General features: G+C 36.1%; 1 protein-coding gene across 2 annotated transcripts in view; it reads right to left on the bottom strand.

Annotated features, from left to right (window-relative positions):
• Positions 1-22,905, bottom strand: part of LOC105261560 (transcriptional regulator ovo) — a 139,159-nt gene that overhangs the window by 81,332 nt on the left and 34,922 nt on the right. Inside the window, exon 2 of one of the 2 annotated variants that reach the window (XM_059128902.1) lies at positions 4,479-4,565. The exons of the other annotated variant lie outside the window; for it this stretch is intronic. Within the exon in view, the coding sequence (XP_058984885.1) occupies positions 4,555-4,565 (11 nt within the window). The 3' untranslated portion in view covers positions 4,479-4,554. Of the gene's footprint in view, positions 1-4,478; positions 4,566-22,905 lie in introns of those variants that run through there. 2 annotated transcript variants of the gene reach the window in all.

The following is a 22,905-nucleotide window of genomic DNA, read 5'->3' as shown; positions in this document are numbered from 1 at the left end:
TCATGCGTTTTTCGCTTCATTCAAAACCGAACAAGAATATTTCAGAATCTCATTTCAAATCTCCCCATGTCGTTGTTGCTGTGTTTTTTCTTTTTAATATGATTTAACCTTAGGGAGGACAGAAAAAAAACTTATGGCGCACACTCGCATACAAACAAATGCACTGGACTAGTCATTACTCCCCCAAGTGGGTAAACCAACAACAGGCCTACTTAGGGTAAAAATCCCCAGTGCACAAGACTATGAAGTCTCCACGCGCGGGAGATACTTCTTCAGACATTGAAGACGAGATGATTGAATGCAACCCTCATATGTGTGAAAGTAGCTGCTCCATAGATGGAACCCCATGTGCCGCAGTGTGTGTGTGTGTGTGTGTGAGAGAGCTTCTTGTTTACCGTTGTTAACTGTCAAATGAACGCACAACGAATGATATGTCGTTTGTCTTGAAGCCAGACAATTTAGCAACAACAAAACAACACCCAACCAACACCTCCAACTCCAACAACATTATTGTCATTTGCAACAACATCGCAACCGAGGCGAGTTAAACGAAGCAAAACGGAGGAGAGACCAAACAAAGCCCACAGTAAAACTTTATTTAGCCCTGACAAAGGCTGGGGGAGGTGAGTGCGAACGAAAAGCGGCAGTAAAAAATTTACATGATTAACCTTTTTGTGCAGAAAATGTAAAGCCGAGGGGGTCACAGGTGCCAGGGCGGAAACATGACGGATGATAAGACCGTTCACAAGTATCTCTAGACGCGCGGCATGTGTGACGAGACGAGGCTGTGGGACACTTGAGAACAACGACAACGCCAGCAACAACTTCACCTTTAAACACACTTCAAATCACACCAAAAACAACAAAAACGCCACAGTTCAGACAACCTCCATGTGTTCTCTGCTCCCTTCTCTGTGTTGTATTCTCCCCTGTCTTTGAATGGGGAAAAAACGGCAACAAATGTGAACTTCGTGTTACCCTTGAATGAAGCGATGCTCCAGAAGGTTTGTTGTATTCATGTAGATGATCATAAGTCAATTCTCCGTGTTGTTGTTGTTGTTGTCTGTGGCTGCAGACCTCTTTGCCATTGAAGAAAAAACCTCCTCCATACCTCCCTTCTCAAGAAAAAAAAAAGATTCCAAGTTCTACGTGAAAGATAAGTCTGTCTTCTCTTCCGTTGACAAGGACAAAAAGGATGCAAAATAATAACAACAACAATAACAAGTAAATAAAATGACAAATAGGGAATTACCCTTTTTTGTGTGCTCGTCTCTATTCTCCGACCCTGGCTTTGTCATTGTTGCTTAGCAAATTGTTGTATTTTTATTAAATAAGAAATGAAAGAAAATGGAAGACGGAACGAAGGAAAGAATGAATGAATGAAATGAGAAATTGATTTAATAAAATGAAAGCAGAGGAAACGTAACGCACCGAACATCTCTGATAAATGGCTGAGGAGTAGGAAAAAGTTGGAATCGGAGGGCAGGGAGCCAGAACATAAAAAGGAAATTACCTTCGAAATGTAAATTCCATAGAAAAAGAACTGGCAAAGCTAAAAATGACTACTGTCAGTTGGTGTTGTTGTTATCACTGGTGATGTCGTCTGGAAATAAAATCGTATCGGGATGGGGGGGGGATGTTATGAAGGAAAAAGAAAAATTTGAGGGTCAGGAGCAAGGTGAGAACATGTAATTTGTTTTTTTTTACCTAACTTTAGAAAACAAATTATCACCCGTAAATAGCCTACAGGTAATGACTAAAAATATAAAAACTAATTTAGACATTTTTTTCGTATAGGAAATCAAATTATGACCTTTAAATCTCCCCTTGATGAGACACATAATAAAATAGTTATTCCTAATACCAAAGCTGAATGTCTTTTTCCAATAGGAGCTCTGAAGTTCATATCCTAATAGAAGAGTTGAAGTTATTTTATTCAAAAAAGCCTGGGGTTCCTCTTCTCTCAGGAAGTTTTTTTTTTCAAAAAGGAAAATTTCTTTCTGGTCCAAAAAAAAATATAAAAAAAATTTTTGTGATAGGCAATTTGAAGGTCTCCTTCTCACTGAAAGCAAGAGAGCCTCTTTATCACAGAAAATCAAAATGTTAAAAAATTCGTCTCACTCAAAGTGAAAGTACATAAGAAGCTTGAAGTCATGGCTAGGCATATTTTGTAACATTTCATAAAGAGATTACAGAGCCGAACTAAAATCCTGCCGTCCTTTTCCCTTACATTTTGACATTAATATGCCGCGCCATGATGCTAAGCTTCTTATGTACCCTCACCTTTATATATACTTACAGAAGACTTATATACAGGGTGAGATAAAAAAAAACTGCAACCAAATTCAGACTGCTGTCATTCTATGCTACTCGTCCGACGGCTGTTAATATTATTCCAGTGACAGCTCTTTATATTGTTTACAAGCGTACAAAGGTATTCTGGTGAGAATTTTCCAGAAAAAAAAGTTATTCGTGATGGAGGAATTCAAGCGTGATAGTGTGATTTGGCTATCGTTAGAGCACTCCAGCATTTAAATGTGAATAAATCATTTGTGTCTCGTACCATCCCTTATTACCGTGATACTGGTAGCGTAGCCCGACGTCAAGGAAGTGGACGGCAGAAAACAGCAACGTCAGCAGAAATAGTTCGAAAATTAAGGAAGCGACTTGATCGAAACCTGCGTCGCAGTGGCCGAAAAATGGTTTGTAAGCTGCGGAACATATCGCAATATTCCATTCGGCAAATATTGAAAAATGATATTAGCTCGGGGTAAAGCCATTGAAATTCCAAAAAGTGCAAGAACTTACACCTCAGGATAAAAAAAAGAGACTCAAAAGAGCTAAGGAGTTGCTCGCTTGGCCGAAAGTGGTGAACTGCCGAATTTGGTTTGGTTTTCTCCGATGAGAAAACATTCGTTGTCCAGCAGTTTGTAAACAAACCAGAGGATCCGCTCGTGTTTACTTGCCAAAGAGGTCAGCTAAAAATGTGCACCTTCGGTTGGCCACCAGAACTCAAGCGAACATGGCATCAGAATAAATGCCAAATATTATCGTGAAAATATTCTGGAGGGTGTATTAAAGCCTTGGGCAGGCAAACATTTTGACCGCAGACCTTGGACATTCCAACAGGACTCAGCACCATCGCTCTCAGCACGCCACTGCCATCCAAGAATGGTTATAAAAGGAGGTTCCTCGCTTTATTTCCAGCGCACAATTACCAGAACTCAAGCGCCGACCATGGTGGTGGTGTGGGCTGCCATAACAGCCGATGGTAGCTCTCCGCTCGTATTAATCGACCGTGGCATCAGAATAAATGCCGAATATTATCGCGAAAATATTCTGGAGGGATTATTAAAGCCTTGGGCACGGATACAATTTGGCCGTACAACTTGTAGATTCCCACAAGACTCACCACCATCGCACTCAGCACGCCACCGTCACCAAGAATGGTTACAAAATGAGGTTCCTCGCTTCATTTCCAGCGCAAAATGGCCACGAAAATCACCGGATACCAATCCGTTGGACTATAGTGTCTACAGTATTTTTGAAAGCAAGGTTGGCACTAAAAATTACCAAAGTGTCGATCACCTTAAGCAAGCGCTTCGTCGGGCCAAATGGGCCAAAATACCGCAGAGCAACATTCGGGCAGCGTGTGACGGTTTCATTGGCCGTTTGAAGGCAATAATTCGTGCCAAAGGTGACCAATTCGAACAAATCTAAACTTATTCTAAAATTTGATGCTATTGTCCGACATTTTTTGATTTCTTTTAATAAAATTAAAAAAATCTAAAAATTATGGCGTTTGACTTTGTTGCAGTTATTTTATCTTACCCTGTACGGCTTTTGATATTTATGAGTGCCAAAGTCGAAATCGAACTTTGCCTCTCCCAAAAATTTCACAGTTTTTCGATCTGTTTAATATTTTGCCGATTTTTTTCTAATTTTCATATCATCCGAAAAGTATGCAACGTTTAGTCTGCTTTCATAATTTGGGAGTCTAATAGTCAAAATCGATTTGGCCAGTCGTAAGGCAACTTTTTGTTATCGACGTTCGATTTAACAATCACAGATTTATTTTCACAACAGCCAAGAAGTATGCAACGAATAATCGACTTCAGACATTTAAAAGTCTAAAAATCGATATCGAATTTTATTTTTACGTAATAGGACTCTTGGTAATCTAAGTTTCATTTTTAACTGGACTTACTTTGATTTTCATCTCATCCAAAAAGTATGCAACATTTAATCATTTTTCACAACAGCCTGACATTTTTGAAAGTTTAAAAATCGATATCGAATTTTACACGACTCAATAGTGACTTTTGGTAATCTAATTTTCATTTTTGCTAGACTGACTTTTTTTTACACCATCCAAAAAGTATGCAACATTTAATCGAGTTCTGGCATTGTTGAGTCATTATATGTCATAATCAAAAATGGATCATAATTATTATTTCACAATTTATGAAAATTATATTTTTATATGTTTTCAAAGAAATCAATAGAAAGACTTACTCATTTCTGGTAACCATATAAGGGTGTTATTATTTCATGTCAGGACTTACCTAAAAATAGAAAAAAATAAGAAAAAATGTTATTTTATTTACATTATTTGCAGGAAAAAAGGAAAGTAATACCCATAGGAATAGGAGACTCCCACACAACCTGATTTTTTTCGGTCAACATAGATTCACCTACAGAACCTTGCTTTTCTCTGGTTCTGTAGGTGAATTTTGCTTTCCTATGTGTTTGTGTTTCTTATCCATATTTATAAAATTTTAATTTTCTACTTTCACAATTTTGAAATTTTCTTCCTTGGTCTCCTGATATATTATGTTAATATATGTTTATTTTGATAAATAGAAGGGTTGGTATCTCTGTTTTTTAGAACAAGTCTATTTTTGACTCGAAATCCATTGAGAATTGTCCTTACATTTTTTACATATTCCCAGAACCCCCTCCCTCTCCTTGTCACCCCCCTATCAATAAATGTTGCATATCAATCAATTACAGCTCGAAATAACCCCGTAATTTTTCTGTCACTTCAGCGAGCAAAAAAAAAAGTTTTTCTATTGTTCCCCAGAAATAATCACCTGTAAAAACCACATTACCCCAACAACAACAAAAAAAGAAATTTACACAAACCCTCCAACAACAACCACATGACAACAATTCCATTGCTTACCACAGTAAAAAAATGGAAATCAATCTATCAATCAAATCGCAACAACACCAGTAAAAAACAAAACCAAAAACACTAAAACTCAATAATTGTTGAATGTCTATTTTATTTATTTATATATTTATTTTTTTTTTTACAAGTATGAACTAAAGTATTTTGTACAAAATATTTCCATTTGAAGGTCTGTAACATAAGCTAGGCAAATTTATATGTAGCTAATTTTTTTCGCAGCATAATTTTGGGCCTGTTTCAAATTCACTCCTTTCTATATTCATAGTTGAGATATCAATCTAAACTTTCATAAAGCATTGGATTAAAAAAATCCATTTAAATTCTCATTTGAAACCCTGTAAAAGTTTAGCATTTTCCAAAGCATACTTTTGGGCGTATATAAAATCGTTTCAGGCCTGAAATGAAGGACACCTCTCAATATAAGCATATAATTTTACATATTTGATATTTTTTGAGTATACTTTTGGGCATAATTTGGATTTCGTTATTTGCACACGAGCCAACACTAGCTATAGAAGTTGTCTCTTGGCAAGGAGCTACAATTTTAAAGCTTTAAAATAAAATTAAAGCATTTTCAATATTTTACATCTTTCAAAGCATACTTTTGGGCATATATCAAATTCATTTTTTTGGACATTCATAGGTGGCTATTATCGGTTGCCTTCTTGCAGGTATAGATAATCTTGTCCAAAATGTCTCGTTCACTCATTCATTTAAACTTTTCTAAATCAGAGCTTGAAATTTCAAACATTTTCTATTTTCAGAGCATACTTTTAGGCATAATTTGGAATATTCATAGACGTACTAACGAATTTATCCCTGCATTTAAATTTAAAACCCTTTAAATACAGGGTGAAATGAAAAAACTGCAACAAAATCAAAAACCATAATTTTTACTTTTTCTCAATTTTATTCAATGAATGCAAAAATGTCGGAAATAGCATCACACTTTAAAATAAGTTTAGATTTGTTCGAATTGGCCAACTATGGCAAAAATTATGGCCTTCAAACGGTCAATGAAACCTTCACACGCTGTCCGAATGTTGCTCTGCGGTATTTTGGCCCATTCCCGGCGAAGTACATGCTTAAGGTGATCGACACTTGGGTATTTTTTAGTGCCAACCTTGCTTTCCAAAATACTCCAGACACAATAGGCCAACGGATTGGTGGCAATTGTGGGCTGGAAATGAAGTAAATCACCTCATTTTGTAACCATTCTTGGGCGGCGCGTGCTGAGTCCTGTTGGAATGTCCAAGATCTACGGCCAAAATGTTTGCGTGTCCAAGACATTAATACACCCTCCAGAATATTTTCGCGATAATATTCGGCATTTATTCTGTTGCCACGGTCGATTAATACGAGCGGAAAGCGACCATCGGCTGTTATGGCGGCCCACACCATCACCATGGCGGCGCTTAAGTTCTGGTGGCCAACCGAAGGTGCACATTTTCAGATGACCTCTTTGGCCTGCTGGACAACGAATGTTTTCCCATCGGAGAAAACTAAATTCTGCAAATTGAAATTTTCAGAGCATATATTTGGCAATAATTCGGATTCACACATTTCAATATTCTCCGAAGAGCATATTTTTGGCCATAATTCAGATTCACTTATTTCAATATTCTTCGAATAGCCATAGGATTTGTCACTCCGGCAGATTTGAAGCAAGCGATCTTTGGCAAGGAGTCTCCATTAATATATTCAACAAGTCTCCATTAGTATGGGCTTCATATGTTAAATATTTGGCATTTTTCAGAGCATATTTTTGGGCATATTTCACAATCTCATGTATTTGCATATTCATAGATGAGGTTTTAAATGAAACCAAAAATGCTCCAGTAACACTTCTTAACAGAAGCATAATTTTTTTTAAAATTTGACATTGTTAAGAGCATACTTTTGGGCAAATTTGAGTTTGACTTGTTGAATATTCATAGAAAGCATTTAGAATTTGTATTTTTGGCAGACATGAAATAATGTATTTTTGTCAACAAGCTCTCACTTAAGTTATCATTTCAAGCATTTAAATTTAAATATTTATCAAAGCATACTTTTGAGTACAATTCCGATTCGCTTTTTTTAATGTTCATAGAAGAGCTATAGCATTTGTCCATATCTAGCAGATATGAAGTAAAATATATTTATTTTCATTAAAATGCCAATAAATAAAATCTTATATTTTTGAAAAAATTTCACTCCATAATTTAAGGCATCTTTCAGGGTTACTTTTATTGAATATTAATAGAAGTACAAAAAGAGTCGTCATGCTGGCAGATATGAAATAAAAATGTTGGTCATTGATAACCCTATTAGAACAAGCTTAAAATTTTAATATGTATAATTTTTCAGAGCATACTTATAGGCACACTTCAGTTTTTTTATACTTTTTAGTAAATTAATTTATCTACGCAATATCTTACAATTTTAATATGCATCATTTTCCAGAGCATACTTTTAAGCACACTTTAATTTTTTTTTTATTTTCAGAAAATTAATTTATCCCCGCAATGTTGGGAAAATTAAAGAGAATAATTTATGTTTCTAATAAAAGGCCACAATTTATTTCGCTGTCCTCCCTAGCCTCCTAGGAGGTCACTGCAGATTTATTTTAAACTTGAGACATTTTTTGAAACCTCCATTTCGGATTAAGTCCTAATTCATGGCATACTCTAAGTTATTCTACGAAAATTTTCTTATTAATGGCCGCGGGACATCATTAGAATGGCATGGCTTAAAAATATGAGATTTTTTCTCTTCAAATTTCTTGCGAACCAATGAATAATGTTTGACATTACAAAAACAACAACAACAATATTTAGGCAATCATAAACAACAACAACAATAACGAAAAATCAAAATAAAACAACAACAAAAATCCAGCTACAATAACAATGAATAACTTTAAATAATGATGAATATTTACATAGCGCCTAAAGGTAGGCAATGTTTTTTGCATTTGGCCAACTTTGGGCTGAAGTGCGTGGCACAAAGCCGTACTGCCGCCGCTGATGATGTTGATGTTTTTAATTTCCGTTATATATTAACCAAAGGCGTGGTAAATTTTCTCATCACCATGCCGCGGGGAAAAGTCAATATGGTTGTTATTGTTGTTTTACTGATTTGATGAAATGTTCTATTTGTTATTGTTGTGTTTCTTTTTTTTTTTTTGTGTATGTTGAGTGTGAGCGTTGTATAGGGGGAAACATTAAAACCAAATTATTTCGTTGGAAGCCGAAACAACGTAACGTAAAATGCGTGTCTGTAATTTTCATCTGTGAATTATTGCTGCCATTATTGTTATTAGTAATTTGTTTGCTCTCTCATTCTGTTACATTTGCCCCCCTCCCCCCTCCCCTCGCTTTGTAGGGACATAAAAGAAAAATATAAATTATATTATTTGTTTATTTACTTTGGGAGGGTAGGGTGAGTGGGGAGATCGGCACTCTGCTTTTGTCATTATTTACTTTTCTATCTTCCGAAGTACACCATGAGAAATAAAATTCTCCACACAATTCTTCTCACTCTGGGTGACAATAAAAAAAACGCCCTCCGTTACGAATGTGGGGTTGGGGTAATGAACATGCTGATAATTTCTCGTTTCTGGCCCATTGTTGTCGTCGTCGTCATTTTTTCCACAACTCCTCGGCTGTTTTATGACAATAGGCAAAAAAGAGCACAAAAACGTCGACAGCAGCACCGAAACAAGGACATCAAATAAAATAATAGACAAATATCAAAGTAAATGTGAATGAAAATAGAAATGCCAAAGCGAAATGTTGTAGTTCAAGGCCAGTGCGTTGATTTAGTATTTAAATGCGTGAGATTGTTGAAGTGATGTGCCAAGGGGATTTTAAAATGGTAACATATTTTTCCGAATTATGAAAAAGGCAAATGGAATCAGAGCAAAAAATAAAAAAATGGGATTGAAAAAGTCCTCTAAATAATTTCGCCCTAAATGTATGCTTTAGATTTTGAGAAAAGTAACAGGTAAAAGTAGTAGTAGGTAAAGGGGGATTCTGTCCCTCTATAAGAAGACCATACAGGCTTCCTTGAATGGAAAGCTTTGGATATATTTGAAAATAAGACATCGTAGGAACTAATCTTCTCCGAGTAGAATTCTTATTGTTTTCAATGAAAATGAAATATATTGGTGCTTTACATGGATCACGATTTTCCAGGACGGGATTTTAAATTGGTCATATTTTTCCGATATATGAAAAACATAAGTCGAATTAATCTAAAAAACAAGAAAAATAGTTTTGAAAATGTCCTCTAAATAATTTTGGCCTAAAAGTTTGCTTTAGATTTCAGAAGAGTGACAGGTAAAAGTAGTAGTAGGTTAATGGGGATTCTGAGACCACTTGGGCTTCCTTGAATGGAAAGCTTTGGATATAATTGAAAATAAAACATCGTAGAAACTTATCTGCTATTATTAATAAAATTCCAATTGTTTTTAAAAGAAAACAATAAATTAAGGCCTTCCTATAAAACAAAATCTTCTAAATTTACAGGGTGATATAAAAAACTGCAACAAAGTCAATAACCATAATTTTTAAATTTTTTTTTTTTCAAATTTTTTTGAATGAAAGCAAAAAATTTCGGAAATAGCATCAAATTTTAGAATAAGTTAAGTTTTATTCGAATTGGTCACCTTTGGCACGAATTATGGCCTTCAAACGGCCAATGAAGCCGTCACACGCTGCCCGAATGTTGTTCTGCGGTATTTTCAACCATTTTCGGCGAAGCCCTTGCTTGAGGTGATCAACACTTTGTTACTTTTTAGTGCCAACCTTGCTTTCCAAAATACTCCAGACACAATAGTCCAATGAATCGGTATCCGGAGATTTTGGTGACCATTGTGTGCTGGAAATGAAGCGAGGAACCTCATTTTGTAACCATTTTTGGGTGGCGCGTGCTGAGTCCTATTGGAATGTCCAAGGTCTGCGGCCAAAATGTTTACGTACCCAAGGCTTTAATACACCCTCCAGAATGTTATCGCCATAATATTCGGCATTTATTCTGATAGTCGCCACGGTCGATTAATACGAGCGGAGAGCAACGATCGGCTTTTATGGCGGCCCACACCATCACCATGACTGGTGGCCAACCGAAGGTGCACATTTTCAGCTGGCCTCTTTGGCAAGTAAACATGAGCGGATCATTTTGTTTGTTTACAAACTGCTGGACAACGAATGTTTTCTCATCGGAGAAGCTGTCGGACGAGTGGCTTAGAAATGACAGCAGTTTGAATTTGGTTGCAGTTTTTTCATCTCACCCTCTAATAGCAATAGTCTGTAGCGCAACGATAGATTTTCGATAGTTAATTTGAGGCTTATCTATAGCTCATCGATGTCTCTGCAATAACTTGTCGATAAGCAATCGAGAGCTTACAGAAATCTTAAGGATAGTTTAACAATAACACGTCAGAGCCTCATCTATAGCTCTTCGATTGTTGATAGCCTTGATTGTAGCTCAACTATAACTCATCAATGATTTTTTGATACTTCAAAAGTAACTACAGATCTTCGATAGCTCAGCGGCACCTCATATTTCATATATCTCATAATTCATATATCTTGTCAATAGCTGAACAATAGATTGTCAATATTTATCTCCTTGAAAGCTCAACGATGACATATCCGTACCCCAACGATATCTAGTCAATTGGCCCGGCCCTTAGGAAACCTCTCTCTCATTTTTTATTATTTTTTTTTTTTTATTTTCAGACCCAGAGGTTTAAAAATATATTTTGCAGAACTTTTTATCGATAATACTCTCAGAACATCGACGACATAAAAGGATATTGTTTGGGAGAATCTCTGGTCTTTTTGATGGGGTTTCCGAAAAATTTAAAGATACTCCTAGTAAGAGTTTCACAACTTTATAAACCAGTCTATAGAGTTCTTTTGAAGAACAGATTTTTTTTCAGAAGTCAATGGTTCTTTTTGTAAAACCTTATTAGAATACCTATACGAAATCTTGTTTGGAGGGCCATCTAATATCCCATCCCAAGAGCTCTCCCGATAAATCAGAAAACCCGACTTTTTGATTACCTTGAAAGCTCATCTTTATTCTTCCAAAAATATCCCTGCAATAGACCACAAATTTTTTATTAGCAATTCCTTGAAATGTTTTCGTTTATAGACCAGCCTAAAACTATGCTAAGCTTTTTGGTTAATTCGTATTTATTTTCCTAACATTTTAGCACTGCCACATAACCACAATTAACACTTGTTTGAGTTAAAGCCTAACCAACAATCCACAAGCCAGTTAACTAATGAAGATAACTGTTTGCAAGTAAACACAAATACACACATTTGTTATATTCTCACACACAGACACACGCAAACACACATATATATATAGACAAACCTACACAAATAGCATATCTATCGTTTATTCGTTTACAAGATGATAATTTATTGCCAGCTAGTGTATCCTTTAATTGTTTATCCAACTGTGTGAGAGAGAATGTGAGAGAGAGAGTGAAAGCGAGTATGTGTGGGTAGTTTACAATGTTTGTTTGTCTGCTTGCTTGATTTACAGTTGTGTTCGTTTTTTCTTCGTCTTCTTCTTCTTTGTGACATTTCCTTGTAACAAACGTTTGAATGATGATGGTGATGGGCCAGGTTTTACAGCTGTTACTGGCAGTTGTGGGCGCTGAAGAAGATTGGAATTGATGTAAAAAACCAGCAACAACAAATAAACTATAATTTACTGCTTTGCGAAGAGCAAAAAAAACGAAGAAAACCAAACAACGAACACAAAAAAAAAAATTACGACAAGAAATGTCAATGTGTAATCCGTAATAGGATATATCGACGTGACATTTTATTTGCAATTAAATTAGGATTAACGATGGCCATTCACAGAGGTAAACAGACACACACACACCCACTCACATCTACACATGCATTGAGGCCCCAGTGAGTATCTAAATATATATCAACATGCTTTTGTTTGTAAAACATATATCACCTGAGGGGGGTCAACAGGGTCTCCATCCATCCATATATCGGCCAGACAACACCGAATAAAAAAAATGCGACATAACAAATGAAAATGAAAGGACAACATTTCAAAGAAATAAATAATAGACCCATACAAACGCTCACACACACACACCCAACCGCCCAAAGGGAGCGGGCACCAGAACCAAACAGAATATCTAATGTTAATAATACACCTCAGCTAGGCCAGCCGGCCGACCGACCGGTCTGCATGCTGTAAGCCCGCCTGCCCGCTGGCCAGTTTTTTTTTTTTTTTTTTTTTTTTTTCTAACGCACATTTCTAGTTTCCCAAAAAGGGCCTGCGGAGAAAATTAATAAAACTTGTCTCCTGAGTCCAACGACAGCTAACTGTTGAAAATAAGGACAGCTTGGACATAGATTGAGATCGACCTGAAATGTATTTCATTCTATTTTGTTTTTTTTTTTTTTTAACAAAAATTTTTTTATTTGCCTACGACGAATAGCTTTGTTTTTTAGGCTTTGTTTTGTGGATAAATTGTTGTGATAAGGCTGACAGTGGTAAACGAGAAAAAAAGCCAGACATTTGGACAGTTTGGTAAACATTTTCAATAAATATATCACTCGGCTGACAGACAATGACATTAATGTTACAAAAATTATTTGGGGGCCTAATACTGGTGCATACTTTTGGGGGTTAGTTTTGGAAGTTGTTCTAATAAATGGAAATAGGTTGGGAATTAATTAGAGATGAGAACAAACTTCTCTTTTAATTGACAGAAATGGACTTGGTTCAGGCTCAGGTGACATTTTCTAGAGCGAACTCCCCATTCTTCTCTTTTAATTGACAGAAATGGACTTGGTTCAGGCTCAGGTGACATTTTCTAGAGCGAACTCCCCATATTGTCCTATAGAGCACCATCAAGGAGTTCTCAGAATTTATATTTGAAAAAGACTTTCCTTCCTCTCAAATCATATAAAGGATGAACTCACAGGTCTTCTAGAGAATGACTTCCAGTTTTTTTCTTTTTTTGAGTATTCCTCACAGATCTCTTATAGGAGACCTGATTTGTCCTTATTTTTCAGATATCAGGAAACTCAATGTGCATTTTTATCACAGTCTTTATAGGTATTGATATCGAGGACTTCATGAATCTTTTATGTAAAGATGTCATGTAGAGAACAGTGCTGGCCACTTGCAGAAGACATTGCAGGTCTTTTGACTAAAGACCTCCACACCTAATTAAAAAAAAACTCATATCAAAGACTTCACAGAAATCCCCACATGTCCTTCTTAACAAGGATCTTATGGGGTCTTCTCATCAAGGACTTCGTAAGTCTTTTTGAAGAGGGCCTCACAGGTAGTCTCATAGGGTAGCTGACAAGTTTTCCTATAAAATATCTTACAGGTCTATTGTGAAGGACATTGCAGATCTTCTAACTAAAGACCTCTCAGACCTGCTGAAAAAACCTCCCAAGAAAGAACTGTCAGAAATCCTCATGAGCTTCTCTCATCAAGAACCCCATGAATCCCCTTATGGAAGTCCTCAGAGGATTTTTCATAGAAGGCTACACATGTCTTCTTTTGGAAAATATCACCGCTATTCCTAAAGTAGACCTCACATAGAAGACCTTTAAGTCCTTGTCCTAAGTCCTTCGCAAGTCACCTTTTAGAACATCTCACCGATCTTCTCATAGAAAACCTGTCAGGTCTTCTCATAGAAGAATCTTTCTTTGAAATACCAAACAAGTCTTAACATAGAAAACCTTACAAACCTTCTTTTGGAGGACCTCATGAGTCCTTTTATAAAATACCTTTATTTGTTCTTATAAAAGACTTCGCAAATCCTCACGCCGAACATTTCCCAGGCCATCCTATGAAAGTTCTCCCAAAATCACCCAAAGAAGATCTCATTAGACTTTGGAGAGAAGACCCTGCAAATCTACCAGCAGCTCTCATAAAGCCTCATAGAAAAGTCCTTCCAAAAAAAAAAAACTTTCCACTTCTTAAAGGAGACCCCAGCGGTTCCTTAAAGGAGGACTCACATATCTTGATTTAAGGAAGATCCCAAAGGCTTCCAGGGAACCAAATACTCTTCCTGAAGAGAAGAGATCCCGCAATTATGTTGAAAGCTCTCCCAGGATTTTCAAATCGGACCAAATAATCTGACGAGGTGTTGAAAGACCGAAAGATTCTCTAAAAAGACAGTGGGGTTTTCTAAAGACTACCAGGTCTTCCTCAAAAAAAAAGGTCGAGAAGAAAAAAATACTTTTGAGGCGACTCAAAGGTTTTCGAGAAGATCTGATGGAAAGCCAAAGGGCTGTTCGATAGAAAAAAAGTTCGACCACTTTTCGATCTTGCAGAGGACCAGAAGAACCTACAGAAGATAAAATTGTCTCTCCGAAGACCAAGCCTTCGTAGAGAGAACAAGAAACGATTAGCTCTCACAGAGCTTTGTAGAGAAGGTTTTCCAAAAAACTAACCACTTCAGCGGATCCTTGAAGGAAGGCTGTCATTACTCGCTTCACAGAAGACCACATGGTTTCCCAGAGAGCTCCATTTGACCTCCACAAGAAGAAAAGAAGAAGTCCCAATATAATAACGAAAGCACTTCCAAAAGATCTGAGGTTTTCCAGAAGACTGAAAGGTTTTTCGAAAGAAACAGAAAACAGGTCTACCAGTGGAAGGTCCACATGAAAGTTTTCCGAAAGACCAAAAATCATTCAGAAAGAATAAATGACATTTCGACCAAAAATGTTTCCACAAAACCACTTTGAGAAAAGCAAACGTTTTCCCAAGAAACCAAAAGATTTTCCAGAAGATATGCAGGTTTTTAGGAACACCAATGGGTCTCTTAATAGAAAAACAGTCCTGACACCTTTCAGAAAACCAGAAGTCCTTGCAGAAGATAAAAATGTCTCTGAGAAGACCACATATTTGTCCAGTTTGTTTTCTTAAGGCAAACAAGCCTTAGACAAAACAAAACAACCGGGGGGCCGCAAAAGTTTTCCCAGAAGAACAGAAGGTTTTTCGGGAAGATCTGAAGGTTTTCAGGAACAAAAATGGTTCCGATAATAGAAAAAAAAATTCTATCACCTTTCAGTCTTTCAGAAGACCAGAAGTACTTGCACAAGATAAAGCAGTTTCCATATATTCTTACAGAGGAGCTGAAGCACCTTTAGATTACCAGAAAATCATCCAAGGTAAAGAAAACTCTCCCAAAAGAAAGGAAATGATTTCAGAAGTACAGAAAGTTTCGGAAGTCTAAGTCTTTCTTAAGCAGAGAGTCTTCTAGAGGACAATAAGGGCTTTATGGAAGACCACAATTATTTCCACAATCCAAAGAAGTAAAAAACTTTTTCAAAAAAAAAAAAGAATAGAAATTCTTTAGACTATCGGAAGGTGTTTTAAAGCTCCTCAAATTTCTTTAGGGCACCAGGGAACATTCACTAATGTGTATTTCCGGAGGGGCAGGGGTTTTTTTCAAATATAACCAACAAAAATAAACTTTTCCATGTAAAATATAAACAAATAGCAAAAAGGAACCCTCTCGTAGGAGGCCCAGCCCCCACACCCCACGTTCTTTCCAGATCGGAACCGAAGGCCGTCTAAAGTTCCAAAAATTTTGTAGAAACTCGACTGAAAGCCCTCCGTCCATATTTTTTTCATTTAAGAGAAATAAAATATCTTAATTATGTATGCATTGTGGCATTTTCATTTCATTGCCACATTCCACAGCATACATTTAGGCTGTCATATAAAAGTAATTGCAATCTATATATATAAATATAAAGAAAGGCAGAAAAAAAATATTTGTTTTATATTTTATTTATTTTGTCATTTTATTAGCCACATAAAAAAGCAACAACTGTAACAATCCACACAAACACACACACACATATTTATTTGTCTAGCAACGACACACACCGGACTCTGTTGCTTTTCATCATAAAAACCCATGGATGAACTTTGTTGCTGTTGTAGATGTGGTGGTCGGTTTCTTTGTAATAATACTCGTATTTTCGTTTACCAGATGATGTTAACAAGTTTATATAAAGGTCATTTTAATATGGTTAACAGTTTTGGCTATGGCCTACGAAAACCACAAAAACCACAACGAGAAGACTACGAGGTTGTTGTTGTTGGCCTACGCACACACAACTCAGGAGAAGAGGAGGAAGAGGGGGGGGGGAGGGGGGTGAAGCAGCTGAAGGCGTGCTTGAGTATATTTCCAAATGGACACTGCTGCCCACACTGATATAAAAATATTTATGTGTGTGTGTGTGAGTACCTTTGGAAAACCAATACATTTATCAATTGGATTGGTTATTTATTGCTGATGACCGGCCAGCCACACGATGAGAATGGCCCAGATGACGAGGATGGCAATTTTTTTTTTTTTTGGTCAAAGCCAATGACCATCAATAGATTGATGACGCTAACGCTAGCAGGTCTCACACACACACACCTGGTTTTCTGATATCTCGGTGTGTTTTTGTGTATATGTTGCGGTATGGTTTTCTATCATTGTGTCAGAATTTCTTAATATCAATATTTGTGCAAATTTATCCTTGTTTCGGCTATTGCTGTCATTGTCTGTCGGTATCTGTAGTTTTCCTTTCATTCGAGTTCTGATGAAAATGCGTCAAACCCATTTTCATTTCGTATTGAATTTCTTGATGATATGTTTGCTAATGAAACTGCTCCGTTTATTTTGGGTTAGTTGCCTTCGTTTTGTTATTTAGGCAGTTTTATGGTCTTGTTTTATGGAATTGATTTAAATTATTTCAAATTAATTTTTAGGCATAGAAATGTGTGAAAATTTCGAATTTCATCAGGGAAAAATTTGGAAAAATGGTAAATATTTAATAAATTTATTTTGTTTTAGTAATTTTTGGTATTTAATTTAAATTGGTATTTAATTTAATATTTTAAAATCAACGAAAAAAAAGACGCAATAAATTTTAATTGAATTGAAAATTAACAAAAATCAAATTTTGCCTGAAAGTATGCTACAAATTATGATGTTTAAAAAAAGGAAAATATTTTCCCTTCTTTCGTAATCAACATACTGTCTATATCACATAAACAATATCCAAAAATTTTAACCTAAAATATGTTACGTTAACACCAATAGATTTTTGCCTAAAAGTAGGCAACAATTTCGGCAACGTTGTAAAACAAAGGTTAAAGGTTATAATTCCTTGCAAAATCGTCATTTTAAGAGTATAAGGAAGGCGACTCATGTATTTTTTGGCAGCTTACATAGCCGTTCTTCCAGAAGACCTCTCACAGAGGTTTGGGAATCCAGAAAGTTCGCTCTAAAGTAAGATGTTGAACAGAAAATGTCCTCGTCTCGTCATCGAAGAACTCACAGAAATTCTCACATGTCTTTCTTATCCAGAACTTTATGGGTCTGCTTTTCATGGACTTCGTGAATACTTTTGCAAAGGTCCACAAAAGAATTCTCATAGCTGTCAAATCTTTCCATAAAATACCTGACAGAAAACTTTAAAAAAAAAACATTGCAGTTCTTTGCACTAAAGGCCTCGCAGATCAGCTTGAAGAAAAACGAAGAACTCGAAGAACCTTGATAAGGTCTTCCCTTATCAAGAACCCCATAGGTATTTTTTTTTCGAAGACTTCTCATAGAAAACCTCCCACTACTCCTTGTGGAGGATATCACAGCTATTCTCAAAGAAGACCGAATTTAAAAGACCTCATTGATCCCTCGCAAGCCTCCGCATAGAAAGTCTCACAGAAGACTTTAGAGATCGCCTTGTAGAGCATCTGCCAGTCTTCTTGTAGAAGAACACACAACTCTTCCATAGAACACATCAAGTCCTAGAAAAAAAAATACGATTCTTCTTTTAAAAGATCTCATGGATCCTCTTGTAAAATACCCTAAGGTCATCATAAAAATTACCTCACAAATCCTTCGTAGAACATTTCCCAGGCCATACTATAAAGTTCCTCACAAACCTCCTTTTCTTTGCCTTTAAGAAATAAAAAGGGTTTTTCTAGAAAAGATCTCAAGGCTCTGGAAGACCTAAAGGCCTTCTGTTGGCTCTAAAAGACCTGAAGGGCTTCGGAACAGCTCAAGACTTTTTATTGGCTATTCAGAAGAACTCAAAGCCTTATTTTGGCTTTAGAACAACTCAAGGCCTTCTATTTGCTATAGAGAAGACCACAAGGTCTACTATTGGCTCTAGAAGACCACAAGGCCCTCTCTTAACACTAGAAGACCTCAAGGCCTTATATTGGCTTTGGAAGACCTCAAGCTTTCTATTGACTCTGTATGAAAACAAGGCCTTCTTTGTTCAGGAAAACCTAAAGGCCTTCTGTTAACTCTGGAAGTCCCCAAGGCCCTCTATTGACTCTGAAGACCTCAATGCCTTATATTGACTCTGGAAGACATCAAGGGTCTGGAAGACATCAAGGGTCTGGAAGACCTCAAGGTCTTATATTGCCTATAGAAGACCTCAAGGCCTCATATTTACTCAGGAAGAAGTCAAGGCCTTCATATTGACTCTGGAAGACTTCAAAACCTTCTATTGCCTACAGAAAATCTCAAGGCCTTCTTTTGGCTTCAGAAGAACTCAAGGCCTTATTTTGGCTGTAGAACGAATCAAGGCATATATATTGGCTATAGAAGACCTCAAGGCCTTCTTTTGACTACAGAAGAACTCAAGGCCTTCTCTTAACACTAGAAGACCTCAAGGCCTTATATTGGCTTTGGAAGACCTCAAAGCTTTATATTGGCTCTGAAAGGCCTCAAGGCCTTATATTGCCTTTAGAAGACCTCAAGGCATTCTCTTGACTCTGGAAGTCCCCAAGGCCTTCTATTGAATCTGGAAGACCTCAAGGGCTTATATTGGCTCTGAAAGGCCTCAAGGCCTTATATTGCCTTTAGAAGACCTCAAGGCATTCTCTTGACTCTGGAAGTCCCCAAGGCCTTCTATTGAATCTGGAAGACCTCAAGGGCTTATATTGGCTCTGAAAGGCCTAAAGGCCTTTTATTGCCTATAAAATACCTCAAGACCTCACATTGACTCAGAAAGGCATTCTAGTGGCTCTAAAAGACCTCAGACCCTCATATTGACTCTGGAAGACCTCAAGGCCTTCTATGGGCTACAGAAAATCTATAGGCCATATACTGGTTCTGGAAGACCTCAAGATCTTCTATTGGCTCTGGAATACCTTCTATTCCTTCTATTTATTTGACATATTTTTTTAAGAAGTTATCATCACAAAATTTATTTTTTCTCTCCACATTTCCTTCGCCCTCCCATCCCCCTGCTCCTCCTTAAAACCAAATAAACCTTACAATTATGTGTGAAAAATGGGGAAAGAAGGACTTGCTTTTTTTCAATAATTTGTGAGTTATCATTAATCTTCATCATATTTGCCACTTTGTTGTATGCCTTGCTTCCATTCTACCTTCCCTCTTTGTTCCTCCGTTTCTTCCTCCATTCGTTTGCTGCCGGTAAGCACTTTTGCAAAACGTAACTCAAAAAAAATAAACAAAGTGATGACGACGGTGATGGTTTGAATGATATATGATGGCAGATGGCTGGCAATGACGATGACGGTGTGGAGGTGTGCTACTGGGTTTAAGCCACAAACACCAACTCACCCACACACACACGCACACACAAAACATAAACACTTTGTGTTCTCTTAACTTTTGACTTGCTAAGTAATTTTTTCCAGCTTTTTTTCGAACATTTTTCAATTCCAGTTTTTTTTTCTTTCGAACAAAACCACCAACACCAAGTTAAATTGTAAAATTCTGTTTTGTGATGGTGAGAGGGCTGGAGGAGGGAGGGTTGTGCTAATGTAATCCAGCTTTAACTCAAACACAACAACGAGAAAACGGAGCAGAGAAGAAGAATATGCAAAAGAAACAAAGCAACGTAGCAAAATAACAACAATTGTTTTGTCAGTTGACAGTTTGTCATCAATCATATCTTTTTTGTGTTGTTGCTGTTGTCACACAGTGCCACAACAACAGCAACAACAAGACAAATGCCACAATTCTTGGGGATTTGCTTTTGCTTATTGCAGGCTTAGCTACAGCCAGTGCTGTCAATGTTGTCTCTGTCCCTGTCTCTGCCTCTGTTGCTGCCAAATGAAGTTCGTTCGTTTGGGGAAATAGAGCTTGCAACTGTAATAGGTTTTCCAGTTGTTGGTGTTGTTGTTGTTACTACTAAAACCCACTCATCAAGCTCAATAACAAAAACGTCATATTGATTGGTCACTTAAGTTTTCACCCCTTCGCAAGCGATTTGATGAATTATCGAACAATAATGGACAATAGCCCCTAACGAGGTAATATTTGTCACACACACACAGAAAGACAAAGAAATACAAATGACCATTGTGGATATTGTTTAAATCCCAAGCAATTTCTGCAATGTCTAAATTGAGACAAGTTATCTATCAAATTGCAAAACAAAAGGATTTACATAGAAAGGGAGACGGAAAGAGGGATTTGTTTCTTATTACTACATGAGACATTTAAAAGAGATTAAAAGGAGATTTGATTATAGAGAACGGAAAAAAAGGATTTCAGAAAAATATATAAAAAATGAGAAAATATTTCTTTTTTCCCAAAAGTATGCTTCATTTTTTTAAATTAATGGAATTCTACTCCTCGTAGAGAATTGATTGAATTTTAAATAATTTGGCTACAGACTTGAATTATTAAAGAATTTTTTTCCCAAGGACCTTCAATTTTTCCACGGATTTTTATAACAACACTTTTTTAAGAATCTTCAGGGCGAATTATTGGGAGTAATTAGGAATATCCTTCCGGGCACCTTTTGAAAGACATATGGGGTTTAAAAAAATATAAATTCTTTTGGATTTATGGAAGGACTTTCAGTGCCTAAACTTGGATTTCATAACAATAATTTTTAAAGGACACACAAGGTTTATGAATTTTTTAAAAATATTTTTTCATTGACCAACAGAGCCTCAAATGTATTGCGTATGCAATATTTTCTCAGGGATAAAAAACTTGGGTTTTTGAATAAATTTTTTTTCAAGGAATTTCAGGACTACAATATTTGTTTATTTTAAGACTTTGAAAGTCGTACATTTGACAACAGCATTCGGGTACAAGGATCTGTAGGGCTACAAACGTAAAAATTTTAAGAACATATTTTCAAGGACCTTCAAGAATACAAATCTTGGTTTTATTTAGAATATTTTGAAGGGTCCTTCAGGGCTACAAACGTGGACTTTTCAATGGGTGTTAAGGGCCTAAAAACGTTGACTTTCTTTATTAAAAATATTTTTCCAAAGAGTTGAAACGTAATTTTTTTAATTTATTAGAAGATTTTCCCAGGACCTTTTAGGTTCCAAGAGTGGATTTTCTAGAATACTTTTCAAAGGACCTTTTCGAAGATTTCCATTAATTTCTTTAATTTATGTTTAAAGAATTAAGAGGTCTTAAAATTTGAAAGAGTATTTTTAAGGGCGTTTATGTCTTCACGTGTGGATCTTATTACGAATATTTTTCCAAGGACTATTTATAATGCGTATATGTGTATTTTAGAGCTTGGGCTTTTTTTCGGATATTTTTTCAAGGACTCACATTTATTTATTAATTTTTTTTGTAATTATTTTAAAGTATTCTGTGGGCTGCAATTTTGAAGAAAATTTTTCAATTTTTTTAGGTCTTCTAACGTGGATATTTTGGAACATTTTTCTCAAGTACCTTCATGGCTACTAAGGTGAATTTGTTTAAAAGACTTTCCGGGCTACAAATTGTATTAATTCAAAATTTCAAAGAGAAACGTAGATTTATTTCAACATTTTTTTTTTCCAAGGACCTCCAAGGTTGGATTCTTCAAAAATATTTTTTCCAGGGCCTTCAGTGCTACAATCATGTATTTTAAAGGATTTGAGGGCTTAAATCTGATATTTTTAAGAACATTCAGCTTTTATTAAGAATATTTTTCAAAGGTTCTTCAGGACTAGAAACAAGAACATTTTAGGGCAACCAACTGGAATTTTTGAGAATATTTACAAGAAAAGGTGTGGATTTATTAAAGGATAAATTTCCAAGTACCTTTAGGTGAAGAAAGGTGGATTTATTTAAATCTTTATTTGAATTTCTTCAAGGAAATCCTGCACCTACTGAAAGGACCCGTTGAGAAACAAAAGTAAATTTTTGTAAAATTATATTTTTGTTTCGTTTGTTTTCCTTCTCTTGAAAGTATGCAACGTTTTTTTTAATATATAAAAATTTCAAATATTTAAAAATTTCAAATAAACGATCGAGTTTACCTGGACATAGGTGCCATCCTTTTCTCTTTGAAATTTGTCATACAAACTCCCCTGAAGTATGCAACAAAAACGGTTTAAAGAGTCATTTTAAGCTTTTGTATTTCTTTTATTTGAGACTGCTACAACCGTCCTTTCCTCTAACAGAAGTATTCAAAATTTCCCTGGGATATTCGACAAAGTGAGCCCCCTAAACAGTTGAAACCCATTTAACATTTTTTGAGAGCTTTTGACTTCTGTATTTAAATCTAATTATTTTGAATCCTATATTTGAGACCCCTACTACCGCTTACTCATCGCACAAAAGTCTGCATCAGCCAACATATCTCCTTGTGTATTTCACAAAGTAACTCCCTTGAAGTATGCAATACGAAATCAGTTTTAAATTATTAAACATATGTTCTGCGGCTTTATATTTGAGTTGGTAATTACAGCTTTTTCTAACTTTG

The sequence above is a fragment of the Musca domestica genome, unplaced genomic scaffold (assembly GCF_030504385.1).
Source record: "Musca domestica strain aabys unplaced genomic scaffold, Musca_domestica.polishedcontigs.V.1.1 58, whole genome shotgun sequence".
NCBI classification, from domain to species: domain Eukaryota; kingdom Metazoa; phylum Arthropoda; class Insecta; order Diptera; family Muscidae; genus Musca; species Musca domestica.
The sequence above is the reverse complement of the archived record's forward strand: the minus strand, read 5'-3'. Positions and strand labels throughout refer to the sequence as shown.